General features: G+C 37.7%; 1 protein-coding gene across 2 annotated transcripts in view; it reads left to right on the top strand.

The window, feature by feature from the left end:
- The window catches only part of CDH8 (cadherin 8), a 201,843-nt gene that overhangs the window by 109,931 nt on the left and 73,931 nt on the right, over positions 1-17,981 (top strand). For both annotated transcript variants that reach the window (XM_034788598.1, XM_034788599.1), the window contains 3 exons: positions 3,292-3,459; positions 8,113-8,300; positions 10,759-11,012. In XM_034788598.1, coding sequence (XP_034644489.1) covers positions 3,292-3,459; positions 8,113-8,300; positions 10,759-11,012 — 610 coding nt within the window. The remainder of the gene's footprint in view (positions 1-3,291; positions 3,460-8,112; positions 8,301-10,758; positions 11,013-17,981) is intronic.

Genomic DNA, 17,981 nt, shown 5'->3' with positions numbered 1-17,981 from the left:
TCCCTCTTTTCTTTCAAGCAGTGGACCACAATTGACCCTTATTCAGCACGTAGAATTCCAATGGATGTCAATAGGACTTTTTGCCTGAGTAACAAGGACAATTTATGTTCCCTGTTGATAGGTTGCTGCTGGTTCTAGCAGTAAAAATAGCAGTTACAATATGAGTACATAGTGCTGCAGGGCTATTTTTCTAACACTTATGAGGAAAGATTAGATTTTATTAACCATTTCCTAATCCCACTTACTGCAGGTGGTTAGCATTGCCATCAGAGAGATGGACCTGAGTTGACAAACAGAGATAAGAATTCAGATCCTGCCTTTTTGATTTGCAAGGTTTAGGAACTCGGGATGGATTTGATTCAGAACGTAGGGGCTGTCCATAAATTACATAATACAGTTTTTGGTGATATTCAAGACCCACACACCCCTTATAACTCTGTGACACTAAAACGAACATGCAGTATTAAGAACCCACCCACTCCCTAATGTGTTATATAATTTAGGACTGCCCCATGTCAACACAGGGCAAAATTCTGATTATATTATATTAAGAAAACCCACACTATTTTAGAATAATGGTCCACAACAGAATTGGGTGGGAAACAGTTTTACCATCTTGTCAGAGATTTTGAGATGTTTTCCCAAATCGTCACAAAAAGTCTAAATCTCAAATTTTCATGAACCAGGAATCCTGGGGGGGAAATAGATTGGGTCAATGGAAATGTTTTGTTTTGATAATTTCAAAATGTTTCATTTTTCATATTTGTAATTTTTTTTAGTACAAATTAACTCAAATCTGAAACACAACTCATTTAAAAACATTTTTTGTTTCCAAAATATCAAAACATCCAATCTTGACAATTTTCAGGTTTTTTTTATTTTATTTTTGAATCAGGAGAGTCATCTAAACAGACCCTTTCCCTTGAACTATTTCAGTTTTGACTAAATATTTAGTTAGAAAATTACAATTAGCTCTTGACAACACTGTAGCTTATAATAGTACTACTGCAATGATCTATGTGATTACTGCAGGGTAGTGTATTCATTATTTATAAGAATGCTTTCTCTTCCCCCACCATTATGGTTTTGGTTTAGCCATATATTCAGCCATAACATTTAGCTCTGGGTTTGAATTCCAGCCACCACTGAAGTTCAAGGATAATTGAATTCAGAGTTCTGAATCAGGCCCCTCTCTAATTGGGATAGATATGGGGCAAAAATTCAGAGCTGGTATAAACAAATGCAATCCACTGACGTTGGCAGGGTTCATAGATTCCAAGGCCAGATCATCTAGTCTGACCTCCTGTATAACACAAGCCATAGAACTTCCCCCCAAAAAAACTTCTAGAGCAGATCTTTTAGTAAAACATCCAGTCTCGACTAGCTGCATACTTCTATTTCAAATTTGGTCCATAATATTTACTGTAAATATCTGGATACATATAATCCTGGAGCCTCAGCCTTCCTGCTCCCCTGCCAGAAAAGAGTATCTTTTTCCCCAGAGCTCATTCTTATTAATGGAAATCAGCCTTCATGTCAGAGCAGGAGGCTTTTGAAGGCTCTGGGATTGTACTATTCCCAATAGGTAAATCATCCAGTGATTTTGTTTTAAAGAAATCTTGATTATCAGATAACATAACCCAAGCAATTCTTAGATTAGCACATAATCGAAATAAATATTTTGTTAAAAGATAATGAAAACAGATGTGTGATCTGTCATATGACTCTATTTTTATGCCATGTGTTACAATTGCAGCCCTTTTAAAACAAAAATGAATCCTGAGCTCTTACAGAGTTAGTGTAAGTATTTCCACATAAGCAGTATCTTGCAGCTGAGAGCTCTGGAAATATGGGCCCTTAGAAAGAGACATTCTTTTCAATGCCTGATAAGAGCCCTAGAGCATCGTGGTTTAAAAAGACCACTGCACTGGTGGATTAGATTTCCCTTGGCACTCTTACGCTTCACTTACTACTAAGATGATTCAGTAACTTGAACTCCTTGCTCTCTTTTCACAGACAGATGATTTCATTAAAAAGTATGATTCAAAACCAGGATTAATGGGGCAGGGAGGAACCTTCCCAGAGAAACTACTTTATACTGTATTTTGTTTTAACATTTATAGAGGCTCCCGTTATAGGGGTTCTTTTTGTTATGGTGGACATGGCTGAATTTGTTATTGCATATTTGGTGTTGTATTTCCCATTCTAAGTATAGTGAATGCTGTGAATATGGCAGTAATTTAAGGGTGGTGATATGGCTAATTATTTTTTTTTAAATGATGCCTGTTATATATGATTGTAAGTTGTTAATTTCAAGGCATAGCATGATATTGCAGCTGTTGTAAGCAAGATCTTGGTCTTTAATTTTGTGTAAGTTTATTTTTTTTCCCATTGCAGGTCCCAATAAAGCAATGAGAATCATGTAAGCACCGTGACTTTAATAGGGCTTTATGGTGGGGTGAAGGACCGGGGGAGGAGTCTACCTGCATGGATCTCCTTGCAAGATAGGATTTTTAGTTTGGCCATTAACTATATTGTTTTTAGACTTCCAAATCACACTTTTGAGAATCACAAAGCTGTTTCACTTCATCAAAACCCTCTTAGATATATGAACTCAATCTTGCCCTACACTTGCAATGGGGGCTCTGCCTGAGCAAGGACTACATGAATGACTGCTGGTTGGGGCCCTATATTGGAGATCTTTCTCAAAGATAGTGTATAGCTCAAACAGAAGTTATGGATTTGATGCAGGAATAACAGTGGGAGGTTCCATCACCTGTGCTGTGCATGAAGTCAGATTAAAAAATGGCCCTTTTGGCTTTGAAATCTATGAAATTGTTGGATTATGGAGTTCTGAAAAAAAGCTGTTTGCACTGTGTAACTTGCTCCTGTTTGTGAAGTTAACGGCAGAACTTCTATTGACCTCAATGTGGAAAGAATCTAAGTTTATGTCAGAAAGTAAGTTGTAGAAATGAAAATATATCAGAGGTTTGATTGATTTTGCTCTGGTGGTTTGTAATTTCATTGTATTTTTAATGAGATAAAAGGCAGAAGACCTCTCATACATTTTACTGGACATCTGCAAGTTCTTTCCGCCCTAGTATCAACAAGTGCCAACTTCAACTGGGCAGATAAGAGTACACTTTTTATACTGATATTTGCCTAAATAAAAATGACATGAAAAAGTTTCTCTGTTCTTAACCATGTATTTTTCTTTTCTTTTCTTTATTGTAAATTGGGTATGAATCTAACCATCCTCATGATTCCCTCCCCCTTCTTTTTTTCCCCCAGCTATAATTAAAACTGCCCTCCCTAACATGGACAGGGAAGCCAAAGAAGAATACTTTGTGGTCATCCAAGCAAAGGACATGGGTGGACATATGGGCGGACTGTCTGGAACCACAACAGTGACAATTACACTCACTGATGTTAATGACAACCCTCCCAAATTTGCACAGAGTAAGTGTGCATGTTTTCCTGATTGAGTATGTAGTGCGCCTCTTTGTATTTTAACATTATATTGCATTTGCTTACTGCAGAAATGTAGCAAGGACTATATAAAGTAACCTGGATCACTGACTGATTAAGAGCTTTTGGAAAGAGAGTTGTGCCCATATACACCTCTACCCCGATATAACACGACCTGATATAACACAAATTCAGATATAACATGGTAAAGCAATGATCTGGGGGGGAGTGGGGCTGCACACTCCGGCGGATCAAAGCAAGTTCGATATAACGCGGTTTCACCTATAATGCGGTTTCACCTATAACACGGTAAGATTTGTTGGCTCCCGAGGACAGCGTTATATAGGGGTAGAGATGTACATTGATGAGCAAACACACACACACACATGCAGAAGGAGGAGGGGAAAATGTGTTTATTGTGTTATTGTTTCTAAGGTACTAGTTACTTTTAGATGCATTCCTGCCTTATGTGAAGGTAGGTACAGTAATACTAGTTTTAAAAGACATACATAGTTGATAAAAGAAATAAAGGTTTGACTGAGTATGAGAGGAGAAAATATATTTTTTTAAATGATGAGTCTAGTTAATTGTTGACCTTTAATTCAAAATCCGTATTTACTGCTATGGTTCCAATGCATGTCTTGCTGGGTTAGGTTAAAATGATTTGGCATCCTGCTAAGCTTCTCTGCAGTGCTTTTTAATCTGTTTCAAAGTTTAAAAAAAGGAACATAACTGGTTTGATTTTATTTGGAATAGTGTATTTTAATGTCATGACAGAATATATTCCTCTAATGTGTAATCTTATCTAATCATCCAGGCTTTTTTCTGAGGGGTTAAGTGGATGGCAAGTTAGGGCTGGGAAATATTTTAATGTTGACATTGGGTCATCTATACTTCTCTACATATGTGATTTTAAAGCAAATTATTTGTGTGTCCAAGGTGAAATTCATCCCATCAAGATGGAGATACCTATGTACCATTTTAAGCGCCACTTTCCACTTTTTTGAGGATTTAAATAGTGTCTTATGCCAGACCCCTACACAGAGTAAATTTAATCCCTAGAGCTTAGAACAGACACATATAAGTGGAGGCAGAGGAAGAAAATATAATAAAATAAGTAAGAAGCTATAAGGAGTTACTTCTGAACAAAGTTATTTTAATACCTAATTTCCGTGAGGTCTATAAGTGATAAGTGCACAATCTTTTCCCCCCTTATTTCTCCTGTTATATTATATTATGAAATCCCTGAGTTTCTTACTTCATCTCACATTGTGTCACATGGCCTTGTGCATCAGTGTTATACAATGTAAGGTGACATGTCCCTTAACGATGCAAACATCTATAGATGAAGCTAATATATGAGCTGTATCATCATAATTCAGAGACATTTATTTTGTATATGTGCAATGTACAGTAGTTCTAAATCTGTAAATATAGGGCTACTTTGGCCAGATACCTAGCTTTTGTACTTACATCAGAATTAGTCATTCCTTTGTCAAAGGGCTTTAATGCCAATATGAAATGATCTGATCGTGTCTGTCCCGGACCTAGGAAACAGATGAGCAGATCAGAAAATCATTACATAGCTGGTACTGATTGTCTTGTCTTGTTGGGAGCCTCAGCCTGGAGATCAAGGACTGAATGGATATGGAGACTAAGGGCTTGTCTACACTTACCGGGGGATCGACGCGCGGTGATCGATGCATTAGTGGTCAATTTAGCAGGTGTAGAGAAGACCTGCTAAATCGACTGCAGATCATTCTCCCGTCGACTCCTGTACTCCTCCTGAATGAGAAGCACAAGGGGAGTTGACCGGAGAGCATCTCCAGTCGACGTAGCGTAATGTGGACCCTGTGGTAAGTAGATCTAAGTACGTCAATTTCAGCTACGTTATTCACGTAGCTGAAGTTGTGTAACTTAGATCCATCTCCTCCCCCGTAGAGTGGACAAGACCTAAGATGTACTTTTACCCTATAAACGCCTCACATGTATCTCCATGTGTTCTCTCCAGCTTTGGATTTTGAAATACATTGACAGGGCAGTATGAGGAAGCCTGCACCACCACTCCTTGTGATGTACCGACTAGGTGGACAATTAATGTGGACTAACACTCTTTCAGATCTAAACATAAATACAGACCGGGTTGTAATGTCCAGCACTTTTCATCAGTGCAAAAATTCATATATAGATATTTCTTTTTTATTTATATAAATCAATAAAAGAAAAAGAAACCCCTTATAAAGAGGATGCACATTGTTAAATATTGTATTTGGACACTATTGTCAATATGGCCTTTTAGAAGTGAGTATTCATAGCCAGGCTGGCTAATATTGCAGATTAGTCATGGCTCTAATCTTATACAATCATCGTTCAATTCTCTGACACTTGTTAGGACACCTTTGTTAAAGCACAGTTTGCTTTTGCCTGGTAAGCCAAAATAAGAAAGGATCATGCTTACAATGGAGCCTTACCAGAATGAAATGGAAATTCATAAGATGTAATACATGCTGCTTTCACAATAAATTATAATGAACCCAGTGTGTTTTATCGGTTTATTGTTTCCAGGCAGGACACAAATGTGTGTTTATGGTTAGATTTGAAAGAGCCTCCCGGGTTTTAGAAATGAAAAAGATGAACTTTCACTACTTTTGTGCTCTCTTTGAAATCATTTTAGAGGCATTTTCTAAAACATTGAAGTTTTTAACCCCACAGTTTACCATAAGATTATATTCAGAAGAACAGCTCACTGCTGTGAAAAGTTAGACTGCTTTAAAGTAAGCTTAGAATGGACTGCTGGTCACAGTCTGAACTATGATGTCATGGCAGACCTCTTCATAAGTCTTAGGGACTATTTTTATCCATTAGTCAACAACGTGAAAAAATAAATGTTAATTCTGTATATCTTCTTTGTAAATCAGAGAAAAAATACCTCCTTAAAGAATTTCAATCAACTGTGTAGAGAGACAAACCATGATGTGTGGACAGCAGTATAAATCATGAATACATAATTTAGTCTCTGGAGGAAACTGATTGCTATGGCTGCTCATTGTTTCTGAGCTTTTATGTGTTTGAGGATTCTCAATGATCTCCAAATTATGTCTTCAGCCTGGGAAACATTAAAGAAAAACTAAATTATAGATTAAACTGCTGTTACTTTCCTGCCCCATACAAATGTCAGTTTTATACAGTAAACACAGTGACACAAATGCTAATGACATCAAAAGAGAAGAACTCCTCTAGAGAGAGTTGGTGTAAAGTGAAGAGGAAAAATTTGGGAAGGAATCCAGTTAATTTTAGGGCAGATTATGTATATGTGCTTTTTGATATCCAATGTATATATTTATGTATTTTGTATATTTGCCCCTTTTCTTACTCAGTTTTGCATGGTGTCAGTGTAGTTAATACACTTATTAGTTACACTAGCAAGCTTTTCATCAGCAAATCATGGTTTCAGAAAACAAAAAGCAGCATATTAGGCTAAAAATTACACAGTGTGGTGGAGCAAACTCTCATTGAGAGGGAATGAAAAGAACTGGTCCAGATCCTCTACCACACGATGTTTGTAACATACTTGTCTGCAAAGCTTGAATTCTTTCAACTAACAAACAGTCCTGAAGGTGACATGCTCAGCCCTTACCTGTCGCTACAATGGGTAGAGATTATTAAGAAGCTGCAATAATTAGGCCATCTGTAGAGGATTTCAGAAAGCAGAGGCCATGCATGCTTCGTATGCATCTGCTGGCCTCCAGGTCTTTGCTAAAGCCAGGAATATATTTAATCAAAATGGGTGTTTTGATTCTCTTCTTAACAAACTAGTAATCTGAGGGATAAAACATGGAATTTCAATAAAAACAGACTTTGCATCTCTTTTAAATAAATCCCATTTGAATATAAAGGTGTCTGAAGTACCGTAACTGATTAAAATAAGAAATAAAATACAATTACTGAATTTTCACACAATGCAGGGCACATATAGAGCTTTCCATTGGGATTAAATCATCCCTTGGCAAAATTGTAAAGATGGTAATCCCTCATTATGAAGTAGGTATTATTTCCTTTGAAACATGAGTTGGGGGACATTTCCTGCCTCTTTCCTAATTAGTGAGTTTTTTACCTCACAGAAGAAAATATACAGACCAATTAGATTCTGACCAGAAAGTAGTAGAAGGTAAAGTTTATGGTCAACAGAGCAGTGAAGATTTTAAGTCACAAGAGACATCTTCAGTGTATCTGATCAGTTTGCTGCAGGGCACAAGCTGAAATTTAGTAATTGGATTTTATCAAAAATGGTCTACAAGTCTGTAAATACAAAGGTAAGTTCAAAAGTGCCTTGCAGTAAATTACACATTGCATCTTTCTGTGCTGAAAATAGCTTAATATTTTATGTTTGGCAACACTGAACATCCCCGCAGGCAGGAGATGGGATAATATAGTAAGTGAAAAGAAGAACATTCACATCAAGTCAACAGAGCATTCCCCTGTATGGAGCACATTATGCAGCTTTAAGTAAATAATTTGTTTAAATGTGGTTTGTATCGGTTGCACATCTCAAGCATTTACTTTGGGGAAACAGAGATGAATAAAGAGCATGAAAGGGAAACTAGAATCAGGCTTAATGTTTAGTCTTTTCCTCTTGTTTGTAAGGTCTGTATCACTTCTCAGTAATGGAAGACATTGCTCTTGGGGAGCCAATAGGAAGGGTTAAAGCAAATGACCTGGATATTGGAGAAAATGCTAAATCATCCTATGACATCATTGAAGGAGATGGAATGGATATATTTGAAATCACATCAGATGTTCAGACTCAGGATGGTATTATTAGACTGAGAAAGGTAAATGAAAACTGTGTAAAATTAACTTTCACCCATGTACAATTATTCAGTTTCGCCATTGGTCAAATAATTTTTTATGGTATTTGACCAGCTGTCTGGCTAGTTGAATCCTGATCAGTTAATATATAATTTCATGAGTATTTATTGAGTAATAAAGTATCTGTAATCCAGAGAGACCAAATTCTGCCACCCCTACTCAAGTAGAACACCACTTTACTCCATGAGTAGTGATCTAAGTGGACCTACTCATGGCATAAGGAAATACTCAGCATGAGTAAAGGTGGCAAATTCAGGCCCAAGGTAAAGCTGCAGGTCCACTACTCCTTTTTGTGTGTGTATTTACTGCATGTTTGTATACAACATGGAGGGTTGTGTACGTGCCTGTCTCAAGAGGCACCCATTTAGCCATGTACATACAGAAGACATCTGGGGTGAAATCCTGGTCCCACTGAAGTCAATGGCAAAACTCAGGTCTTTTAGAAACCTGACTCTAAATATGACTATAAATTATAACATTATAAAAGTGTTCATGAAAGTGTTTGAATTCCATGCCTGCCATAAAGCACTCTAATAGTCTTTTGTAATTAAACAAATATAATAAATTTCCACATGACATTCTAGCTGGAAAATAAGAATCCAATATGAATAGATAGTTAACATTCAACTTTGTGGCTGTTATTAAATTAAAAAGTTCAGAATGAAAATGGTTTAATATACTTTTACAGTGCAGACCTATTCATAAGAAATATATAAAGAAAAGAAAAACTATGTATGCATCTGTGCTTTAGATTCTCTTTTCCACAGGTTAAAGACATGATACAGGCTCCTATACTCTGTTAATTATTGTATGCTGTGGGCCTACTTTACAAACTAAAGCAATTAGCCTTTTGCCCCGTTTCCCTCACCAATTATTTCATAACTGAGCCTCTAACATACTGTTGTTTCGCATATTCATCCTGACAGCAATAACCACTTTTGTTCTCTGTAGCAGAAAATATATGTAAGGAGACATTCACCAAAGGTGTGGGGTTTTCTTTCTTTTCTTCTTTTATTTCTCCCCGCCCCTCTGCAGTTTTAAATTCATCACATTTTAGACAATGTAGAATAAATTTTGAATACGGTATTCTGGGGACTAGGTGTGACAAATTCTATGGGATGCAGTGATTATCATGAAGAATTTGAAATTGCTAAAAATGATACAGAAGGTGTGATTGGCAAATTGTGAATATGCTGATCTACAATCACCTATTCATAAGTACAAAAGCTTAGTAATTTCTGAGTAGACAGAGAAGCAAGTGCTTGTCATGTTTACTAGAAATTGTTGAGAAAGAGCAAAGTCCAATTAGAGCTGGATTCATATCTAAAAATCAACACAATTTTTCAAAGTAAGAATATATATTTAAAGCTTTCAGAGAGTTCCTGAAAGAGTTTTGTAATGCCTGCTTGTGTTCTTGCTTGTATTTGCATTGCAGATTTGAGACTTCTCTGTCCTTTTCTTTTTTCCATTGAACATTGTAATGCAAATCTTTCAAAGCTTAACAAATTTGCGTTTTTGAAATTTGAATCATTCTGAGACATGAGAATTATATACTGATGCAGATGTGCATGAAATTGCAGACCTGAATCTTAGATGCTCATAAATTCTCACATTTGAAGATATCATAGACTTGTTTTTTTACTATATGACTCATTTCTTTACATCAATAACATTTTTTTCCAAATCTTACATTTTGATGTACAGCAATAAAATATCAAAAACAATGGGAATGATGGTGAAGTTACATTGGTGGATTAGAGTAATTGGCTCCATGTTTATCTGTCTGAAATTAAAGAAGGATACAGCAATATAAACTGCAGTAGTTATAAGAAATTCCTGAGCGAGATCTGCCTCTTTTATCCCTATAAATACTGATGCAAAGAGTTATTTGAGGTGTAGTAATATTAAAATACTTTTTATATGATTATCTCTAAATTACTCTGCATAATGCCTCTTCTGCCTAAAGAACAATAATTGCTAGTTCTTTACATTTTTCATGCTATTCTAAAAAATAATAATATATTTATTCCACATGGAGCTTGTATAAGATTTCTCCTTATCTCCAACTAACACTGATTAAATGCATGCACATCAGGTAATCACCAGTAAAATTTTATCATGAATCTAACATGAAATTATGATCGTAAAATTCATGAGAGAGAATATATCATTGTGAATTTCTAGTGAAATAATGCAGAAGAAAAAAGGACGAGGGACTGCTTTCACTGAGGCTAAATACTAAACATATCAATAAATGCCCAGATAATTTACAGGTTGGATTTCAGGGAATGGGAAGTGATTGCATGAAAACTCAGTGAATGTACTTAAATGCATGTAACTTTCATCCATCAGCATTATATTTATTTGTTCTGGCTTCTCTGGTCATTAGTGCAAGTCATTTATCTTTGTCATTCTTAACAGCCCCTGGACTTTGAGACCAAAAAATCCTATACTCTGAAGGTAGAAGCAGCCAACGTTCATATTGATCCTCGCTTCATCAGTGGAGGACCATTCAAGGATACAGCAACAGTAAAAATTGTAGTGGAGGATGCTGATGAACCACCAGTCTTTTCATCACCTACTTATCTACTGGAAGTGCATGAAAATGCTGCTATTAACTCTGTGATTGGTCAGGTGACCGCTCATGACCCTGATGTGTCTTCTAGTCCTATAAGGTAGTGCTGCTTTAAAGTTATCATTAAAGAAGCTGCTGTCAGAATTCTAAGTATATTGTTAATGCAATGGAGTGGAGAGCAGTTTGTTCTCACTATCCATGTTACATTTTTGAGAAAGCATTGTCTTTCTGTGTTTCACTTAAAAACATCTTTGCAGTGTTAGATGTCACACTTCTAATCAAATAATTTTCATAATTAAAAAACATAAGCTGCTTTGTTTCTTTCCCAATTCATTGTCTTGTCCAACAATGGGAATGAAATGGATATAAGACATATAGGGAAATAAGAAATCTGAGTGCAGCATTTGACACATTAATGTTTATTTTACTTACTGTGTTTAGTTTGAAATAATCCTCCAGCTTCCTTGTTAACAATACTGAGTACAAGGCAATTCCACATAACTGGCGGTAATGCTGGAAATATTTCTTTTATAGTCTGTACTGAATTTCTTAAACCAAACTCATCCCTGATTTAATGCCAATGAAAAGAGCAGTGTTTGCACCAGGGAAGAATTTTGCTTCTTTTCTTTCATTTAAATTTTGTCCCTCTTTGATCTGACCCAAATTAGATAAAATCCACTATTAAGGTTTTATGCAAATTAGGATTATTTCTGTCTGATTTTTATTCACACACATCTTTTCCCTTTGCTAATCTCTTATGTGATAACATCAGAAAGTTCCAAAAGAACACTTTGTTTGCTGTGTGAAGGAATTCTGGGCCCAATGCCGAACACTTTGCTCCGGCAAAACTCCTTTTAAAATCAATAAAAATCTTATTAAAATAGATTGCAGAGTCAGTCCCACAGTGCGGGTATATTTTGAAAGAATTGTTAAAGTTGAAGCCATATGACTTCTGATAAGATTATCCACCACCCCACCTTTCTGCCCTCATGATGTGTAAGTTGTACCAATTTTGCACACATAAGGATGAGAAAATGATGCTAATCACTTTATTTTACCACTTACACCCATTTTCTGACCACCATTACTTACATCATTTTAAAAATGTGGCCAAGGACACAGTTTTACCGTATCACACAATGAGCCACATGTTGCACACTAAGTTTGACTAGCTTACGGTAACAGGAAATTATTGTTTCCTCAGCAGAATCGGAAAAGTTAACTCCTGTAGGACTGGTTTGTTTGGAAGATTACCATTAGTAGAGAGCCTTTCACCTCTAGGTCATCAATTAAAATCTACTTAAGTTTAGTAGTGACCAAAGATTGTTAACATCTAATAACCGTTCAGGTTCTTTTGTGAAATTAATGGATGATTACAGCCTCGTTCCTAATGGGCACATCCAAATTAGTGTTAATTGGCACCCCTTTTGTCATTCTCAACAGAGGGACTCTGAGAAGTGCTGATCGAGTCAATTAAAAATTACTGACACATCTTTATTTTGAACAGCACAGCATATTTTCTCAGGATTAAAAAAGTAGCAGAAAAAAAAGGGAAGAAAAAATACACACATCTTGATCTGCCTCATGTCAGGCCCCATGGGCCTTCAACCCTAATTCTGTGGATTCATCACCCTCCAATCCTCCATCTGGCAGCTCATAGACAGCAGCTAGGCCTAAGGTCCATGAAACCTAACTGGGACACATGATCTGCCTCTACACTCTGATTGGGAGAGCTCCAAGGGTCCTGATTGGGCTGCAGCCCCTATTTAAGCCAGAGGAGGAAACAGGAAATTGTCTGTACAAGTGGGCTTCATTGGCCACTGGTGTTTACCTGTTTCTGCCTTCTGAGCCTGACCTGCTGGTATCCTGACTTGGCCTGACACTTGATAACTGATTCTTGATCCCTGCCCTCTGGTTTCTCCCGATTCTGATCTCCTGGTGTTCCAACCCAGCCTGATTCCTGGTAATTGGCTTCTGGACTGTCAGTCCATGCCTAATGCTAATCCTTAGGCCAGGTTGCCCATGCCCCAGCCCTGACATCTGAACCACTTCCTTGCTTTATTCCCCTCTGGATATGTAACGTCGTTAACTCTTCCCTTTCTTCACCTTATGTGCACATGGTACATCTCTCATGATGTTCTCCAAAATCTTATACAAACTGAATGGCAGAACCAGCTAATGCTATTTCTTGATCAAATGATATAGAATCCACATATGCCCTTGATATAAGAAAGGACAGAACTGAGCCTATTAAAATGAGAAATGCCGAATTTTTTAGTGTAAATTCAATTATTTTTTCTTTAAAAAAATAAATACACTAGATGATCGGATTAATTTAAAAAAAAGTTGGCATCTTTCCACAGTATTTTCTTGTTAACTAAATGAGAAAAGTACAAAGTGTAATTTTCTGCATTTTCATGCTTATTCTTGGCATACAATCGGTTAATTCTGGCACTAGCTAGTACAGTACTAATTGGTTCCAGACAGGCCTAGTGAATATAAATATATTTTTATCTCTTGGACAAATTATTTTAAAAGATAAAAGAAGGTCATGCGATTTTGCATCTCTACAATAGCACTACTGTATACTAGAGCTGGGCATAAAATTGAAAATCCATTTTGTGGAAGATTTCGAGATTTCAATATTTGTTTTTGTCACCATTTGGAACAAAACCCACACATTTAAAATAATCTGAAAGAAAATTTAAAAAATAAAAATAAATCATTTTGGTGAAACAAAATATTTTGTTTTGATTTTGACATTTCAAAAATTGTATATTATACATTTTTCTGAAACGGAAACAAAGTTGTTTTGAAAGGAAAAATCAAAACATTTTATTTCAAAAATATCAAAATAGGATGTTTTTCTATTCATTTTCTCCCAAACAAAATTTCAGAGAGATTAATATGATTTTGTGAATCACTCTGTTTTAATCCTTGCTCTCTCCGATCACTTCAGCTGAGATGCAGAGATCATCATCTAAATCAGTTGCTCTCAAACTTTTCCAGCTCAGGACCCATTTGTAAATGTTTATGGCCTGTCATAACCCAGTAAATAGTCTGGCATGGAGGCCCTGTGGCAGACTAGGCATTTTAGCACCTGGGATGAGCAAGCATATTTCCTCCGCTACCAGAGGTGACCTGTGCAGGGGGGACACATGGGGTCACATGCTCCCCAGTGTTTTGGGCTGTGCCCCCCTAACCCAGACAGTCTGGGTGGCCCACTGAGGTGAATCAGGGGGTGGGGGGTACTCCCACCCTGAGACCCACCCATGTCTTTGTGCCCTGGAGGGTTGCCCCCTCCTGGGGTTGTATCCTGCCTAGTATTCACCCCACAGTGGTGGCTTCTGCAGTTCCTGTGCTGTGGGACTGTCTGGACTTGGCGCTTGGCTCCGGATTTGCAGTCCAGCTCAACTTTGGCCCAACCCACCTGACCGGACCAAATTTTTGAGTGGGGTTCTGACCTGGCTCATGGGGTTGCAGTGCCACTCAGTGGGATTTGGCTAGCTGGACTCATAGGTGCCGACTTTCCAAAGTGCCTGGGGTAGCTCGGCCCCCAACTCTGCCCCAGGTGCTGCCCTCACTCCGCCCCTTCCCCCCAGGCCCCATCCGCCTCTTCCCACCCTTGCCCTGCCTCCACCCTGCCTCTTCTTGCCACCACTCCACCCCGCCCCTCTTCTTCCCACCCCTTTCTGTGCCCCTCCCCGAAGTGCGCCGCGTTCTTGCTGCTCCTCCCCCCTCGCTCCCTCATCTTCCTGCATGCTGCAAAACAACAGATTGCAGTGAGCAGGAGGTGCAGGGAGGGCGGGGGAGGTGCTGATCGGCAGGGCCCACCAGCGGGCAGGAGGAGATGGGGGTAAGGGGTGGTTCTGTTAGGGGGGTTGCCGGTGGGTGCTCAGCATCCACCATTTTTTCCCCATGGGTGCTCCAGCCCTGAAGCACCCACGGAGTCAGTGCCTATGCCTGGACTCCCATCATCCAGGCTATCCTAAACTTGAATGGCGCTGGGGCCCCAAAGGTTGCAGTGCCCGGAGAAGGGGGGTGAGCCCAGCCAGCCCCGGGAATAGGAGGAGCCACAGGAACTGCCACGTGACCCTTTGAAACATTTTGATGACCCAGTTTGGGTACTGACCCACAGTTTGAGAAAGCCTGGTCTAAATGGTGGCAGAGGATGTCTTACTTCACTTCATAGCCTCACTATTTGGTCCCAGTCTGGTTATGAGTGATTGTTTGTTAGGAAGGGTAATAAGGGACAGCAATAACCTATAGCAAACAGATTGCTCAATCTTGAATCCTGCAATCTTCATACCAGGAAAACTCCCATTTAAATTCAAAGGGAGTTGTGCCAGGACAGACTGAAGGATGAGGCTTTGTGTGTATGTGTAATGTGGCGGTTCTCGCACTACCTCTGTCTGGCTGTAGGTCTGGGAATGGAGGGATACTAGTGCTCTGTGAAGTAGGGAAAAAGTTATGTAAGATCGAGCTATTGATTCTGTCTTAATTATCTGTTATGGTATTCCCTGGCATATGATTTATTTGTTGATATCCATTCTAAAGCATGTCCATATGGAAAAATATATGGCCAAGCAAAACTATTTTCTTTGTGAATCTTGTAGGATGTCTGCGTCTCATAATCCAGTGTTGTTTTTTATAAGGATCAATTCTGCTTCCTTTCTCTACATTTACAATTTCTCTGTTCCAAATTATTTAAGTCACTGGTTCACTTTTAAACTTTGCTGATATAAAATAGTCACAAATTTGAACCGACTTTTTTCAAACATGTGCTAATCAGGCAGTTACCAAATTCCATTACAACTTTCGTAAATGTGTAGTTTATAGTTCTAGACTTGTGGCTAGGGACACTCTTAATCACAATGAATAGCACCTTACTCTGCAAGGAGTTCCTTTGCTGAACTTGAGTAAAGGTAGTCAAACTGCTCTGTAGTGGTTCAATGTATCAGATCAGCATCTTTTATCATTCTAAGTTCCTCTTCAAGTCTGTTTTGACTTGTTCCAGTGCTGCTCATTTCATATTTCTGTTATTTTATTGCCTTGGCCAAGTCTTGGTCCAAGTGCATAGCAAAAAACATGCGCAATAATTTGTGCTTTCTGTACACTCTCTGCCTTCCTGTAAGTTCAGAGATGATCACTGCCCTTCAGTCTCTCTCTGTGAGAGAAGTAAGCTTCATTGTAGAAGTTTTCCCTCAAATTCATACTGGAGAGATTTCATCTTTGGTAGCAATAGATCATTTTCTTAATTCACAGCAGGCCTTAAAAACCTCAATACAATATTTTTTTGCCTTCCTAAGGTACAGCTGTTTATCTCAGTCACCAAATAACATGCCCTCTTTGCCTGGCATCACTGAGATAGGGTGATTTATAGCATCAATATTGTGATTCAGATCTCAGCAGGATCAGCAAAGGAGAGTTTTCAACAATGAAGGTTGCATTCTGTTCTCATTTACCGTGATGTAAATCAAGAATAACTCATATTAAGTCAGTGGAAATGCATCAAGGTAAATCTAGTGAGAGCAATCAGAATCAGGCCCAAAGTCTTTAGCTAAAAGAATGTATGATCACACCACCTATTTTCTCCTGCACAGTTTAATAAACTAATAAAAAAAAAAGTCCAAATAACCTGTGGTGTTACTATGGCAATTTCAAGGGATATTATTTTCTGAGGTATTCTTTTCCATTTTTATAGAAATGTACATTTTATGTATCGTGTATATATTTGACAATGCATCCCCATTAAAAAGAGCTATAATATCATTATCATGAAAAGATAGCTTCATATATGCTATTAGTCGCCCCAAGTTTATGGCACTGCAGATTTTATATTTTTTACTTTGTACAAGATATTTCTTAATTTATAGTCAAGAGGGGATTTTTGCCTCTTGGCAACCTTGTAAACCCATGTAACTTGTGTTAAGTAATGTTTTATTTTTAATGCATTTTTTGCATTCTGAATAAATATTGTTAGGATTAAAGTCAATACAATAAACTCACTCATGTTAAATCCCCAGTTATATAACTTTAAAAATATATATACTGTTGGTACAGAACCAGGAATTGAATTATAATACAGAGGCAGCCTCGGACAAATGGAAAGGTTTCAAGCCTCATTCAAGCCAATAGGAACTGAGTGTGCTCAGCTCACCTGAAAATCACTTTACTTACAGGTCCAAATATGAATGTAGGTGCCTTGCCCTAAGCAACCATTTATGAAAATTTGGCGGTAGAAAATTCTTTGCTATTCTTTTTAGCTACCGTAGTTCTGCACACAACTAATAACACCTTGAAGATGGAATAAATCAAGTATAAAATGTCTTTTGGGTCAAAGAAACATTTTAAATTTAAGTCCATTAGTTGTTATTCAATCTAGCAATATTATGACCTACACTAGATTTTCCTAGAGCTATGTTTGTACAGCAGAGCTTCCCCAATAAACATTTGCAGTGAACTAAAACTTTTAAAATGGGCAATATATTTACTAAATTTACGAGCAACATAGTTAAATTGCAACACTTATCTACTTCTAAATATGAACAAATGATTTACTATTCAAATACTGAAAAAAACTGTTGTAACAGTGAGATTTAAGATTCATATACTAAAGCTAGGTAGGTCAGTCTGATGGGTCAAGATCTTTCCTGGTGTATTTTGTTGACATCAGTGGAGTTACACAAGGAATTAGTTCAGGTTAATCAAGTTTTGTTTAATCCTAAATCAGTTCCCACTGTATGTCATCATGACAAATAAAGGCTCTGGAACCAGAATGTTGATGGAAGTTGATAATGATGCATGAGGAGGAATAGAATAAGCTGGTATCTTAATAACTGTCTTGTCGACTGTAGTGAAATATGTTAGTTTTTCATCAATGAACTAAGCAGATATAGTGCAGAGTGTTAGTAAGAAACAGATGTGTAATAGGACACTGCCATTTTTTAGTCACTCTCCAGACCATAACCACAATAGAAAGTGTGTAATCCACTCTGACACTCCATCCTAGCTCACCCCATTATGCCTAGGTATAATGCAGAACAGATGCAGAACCATCAGTGCATGC

This window comes from Trachemys scripta, chromosome 13 (assembly GCF_013100865.1).
Source record: "Trachemys scripta elegans isolate TJP31775 chromosome 13, CAS_Tse_1.0, whole genome shotgun sequence".
Taxonomy (NCBI): domain Eukaryota; kingdom Metazoa; phylum Chordata; order Testudines; family Emydidae; genus Trachemys; species Trachemys scripta.
Note: the sequence above shows the minus strand (reverse complement) of the source record. Positions and strands in the feature narration are given on the sequence as shown.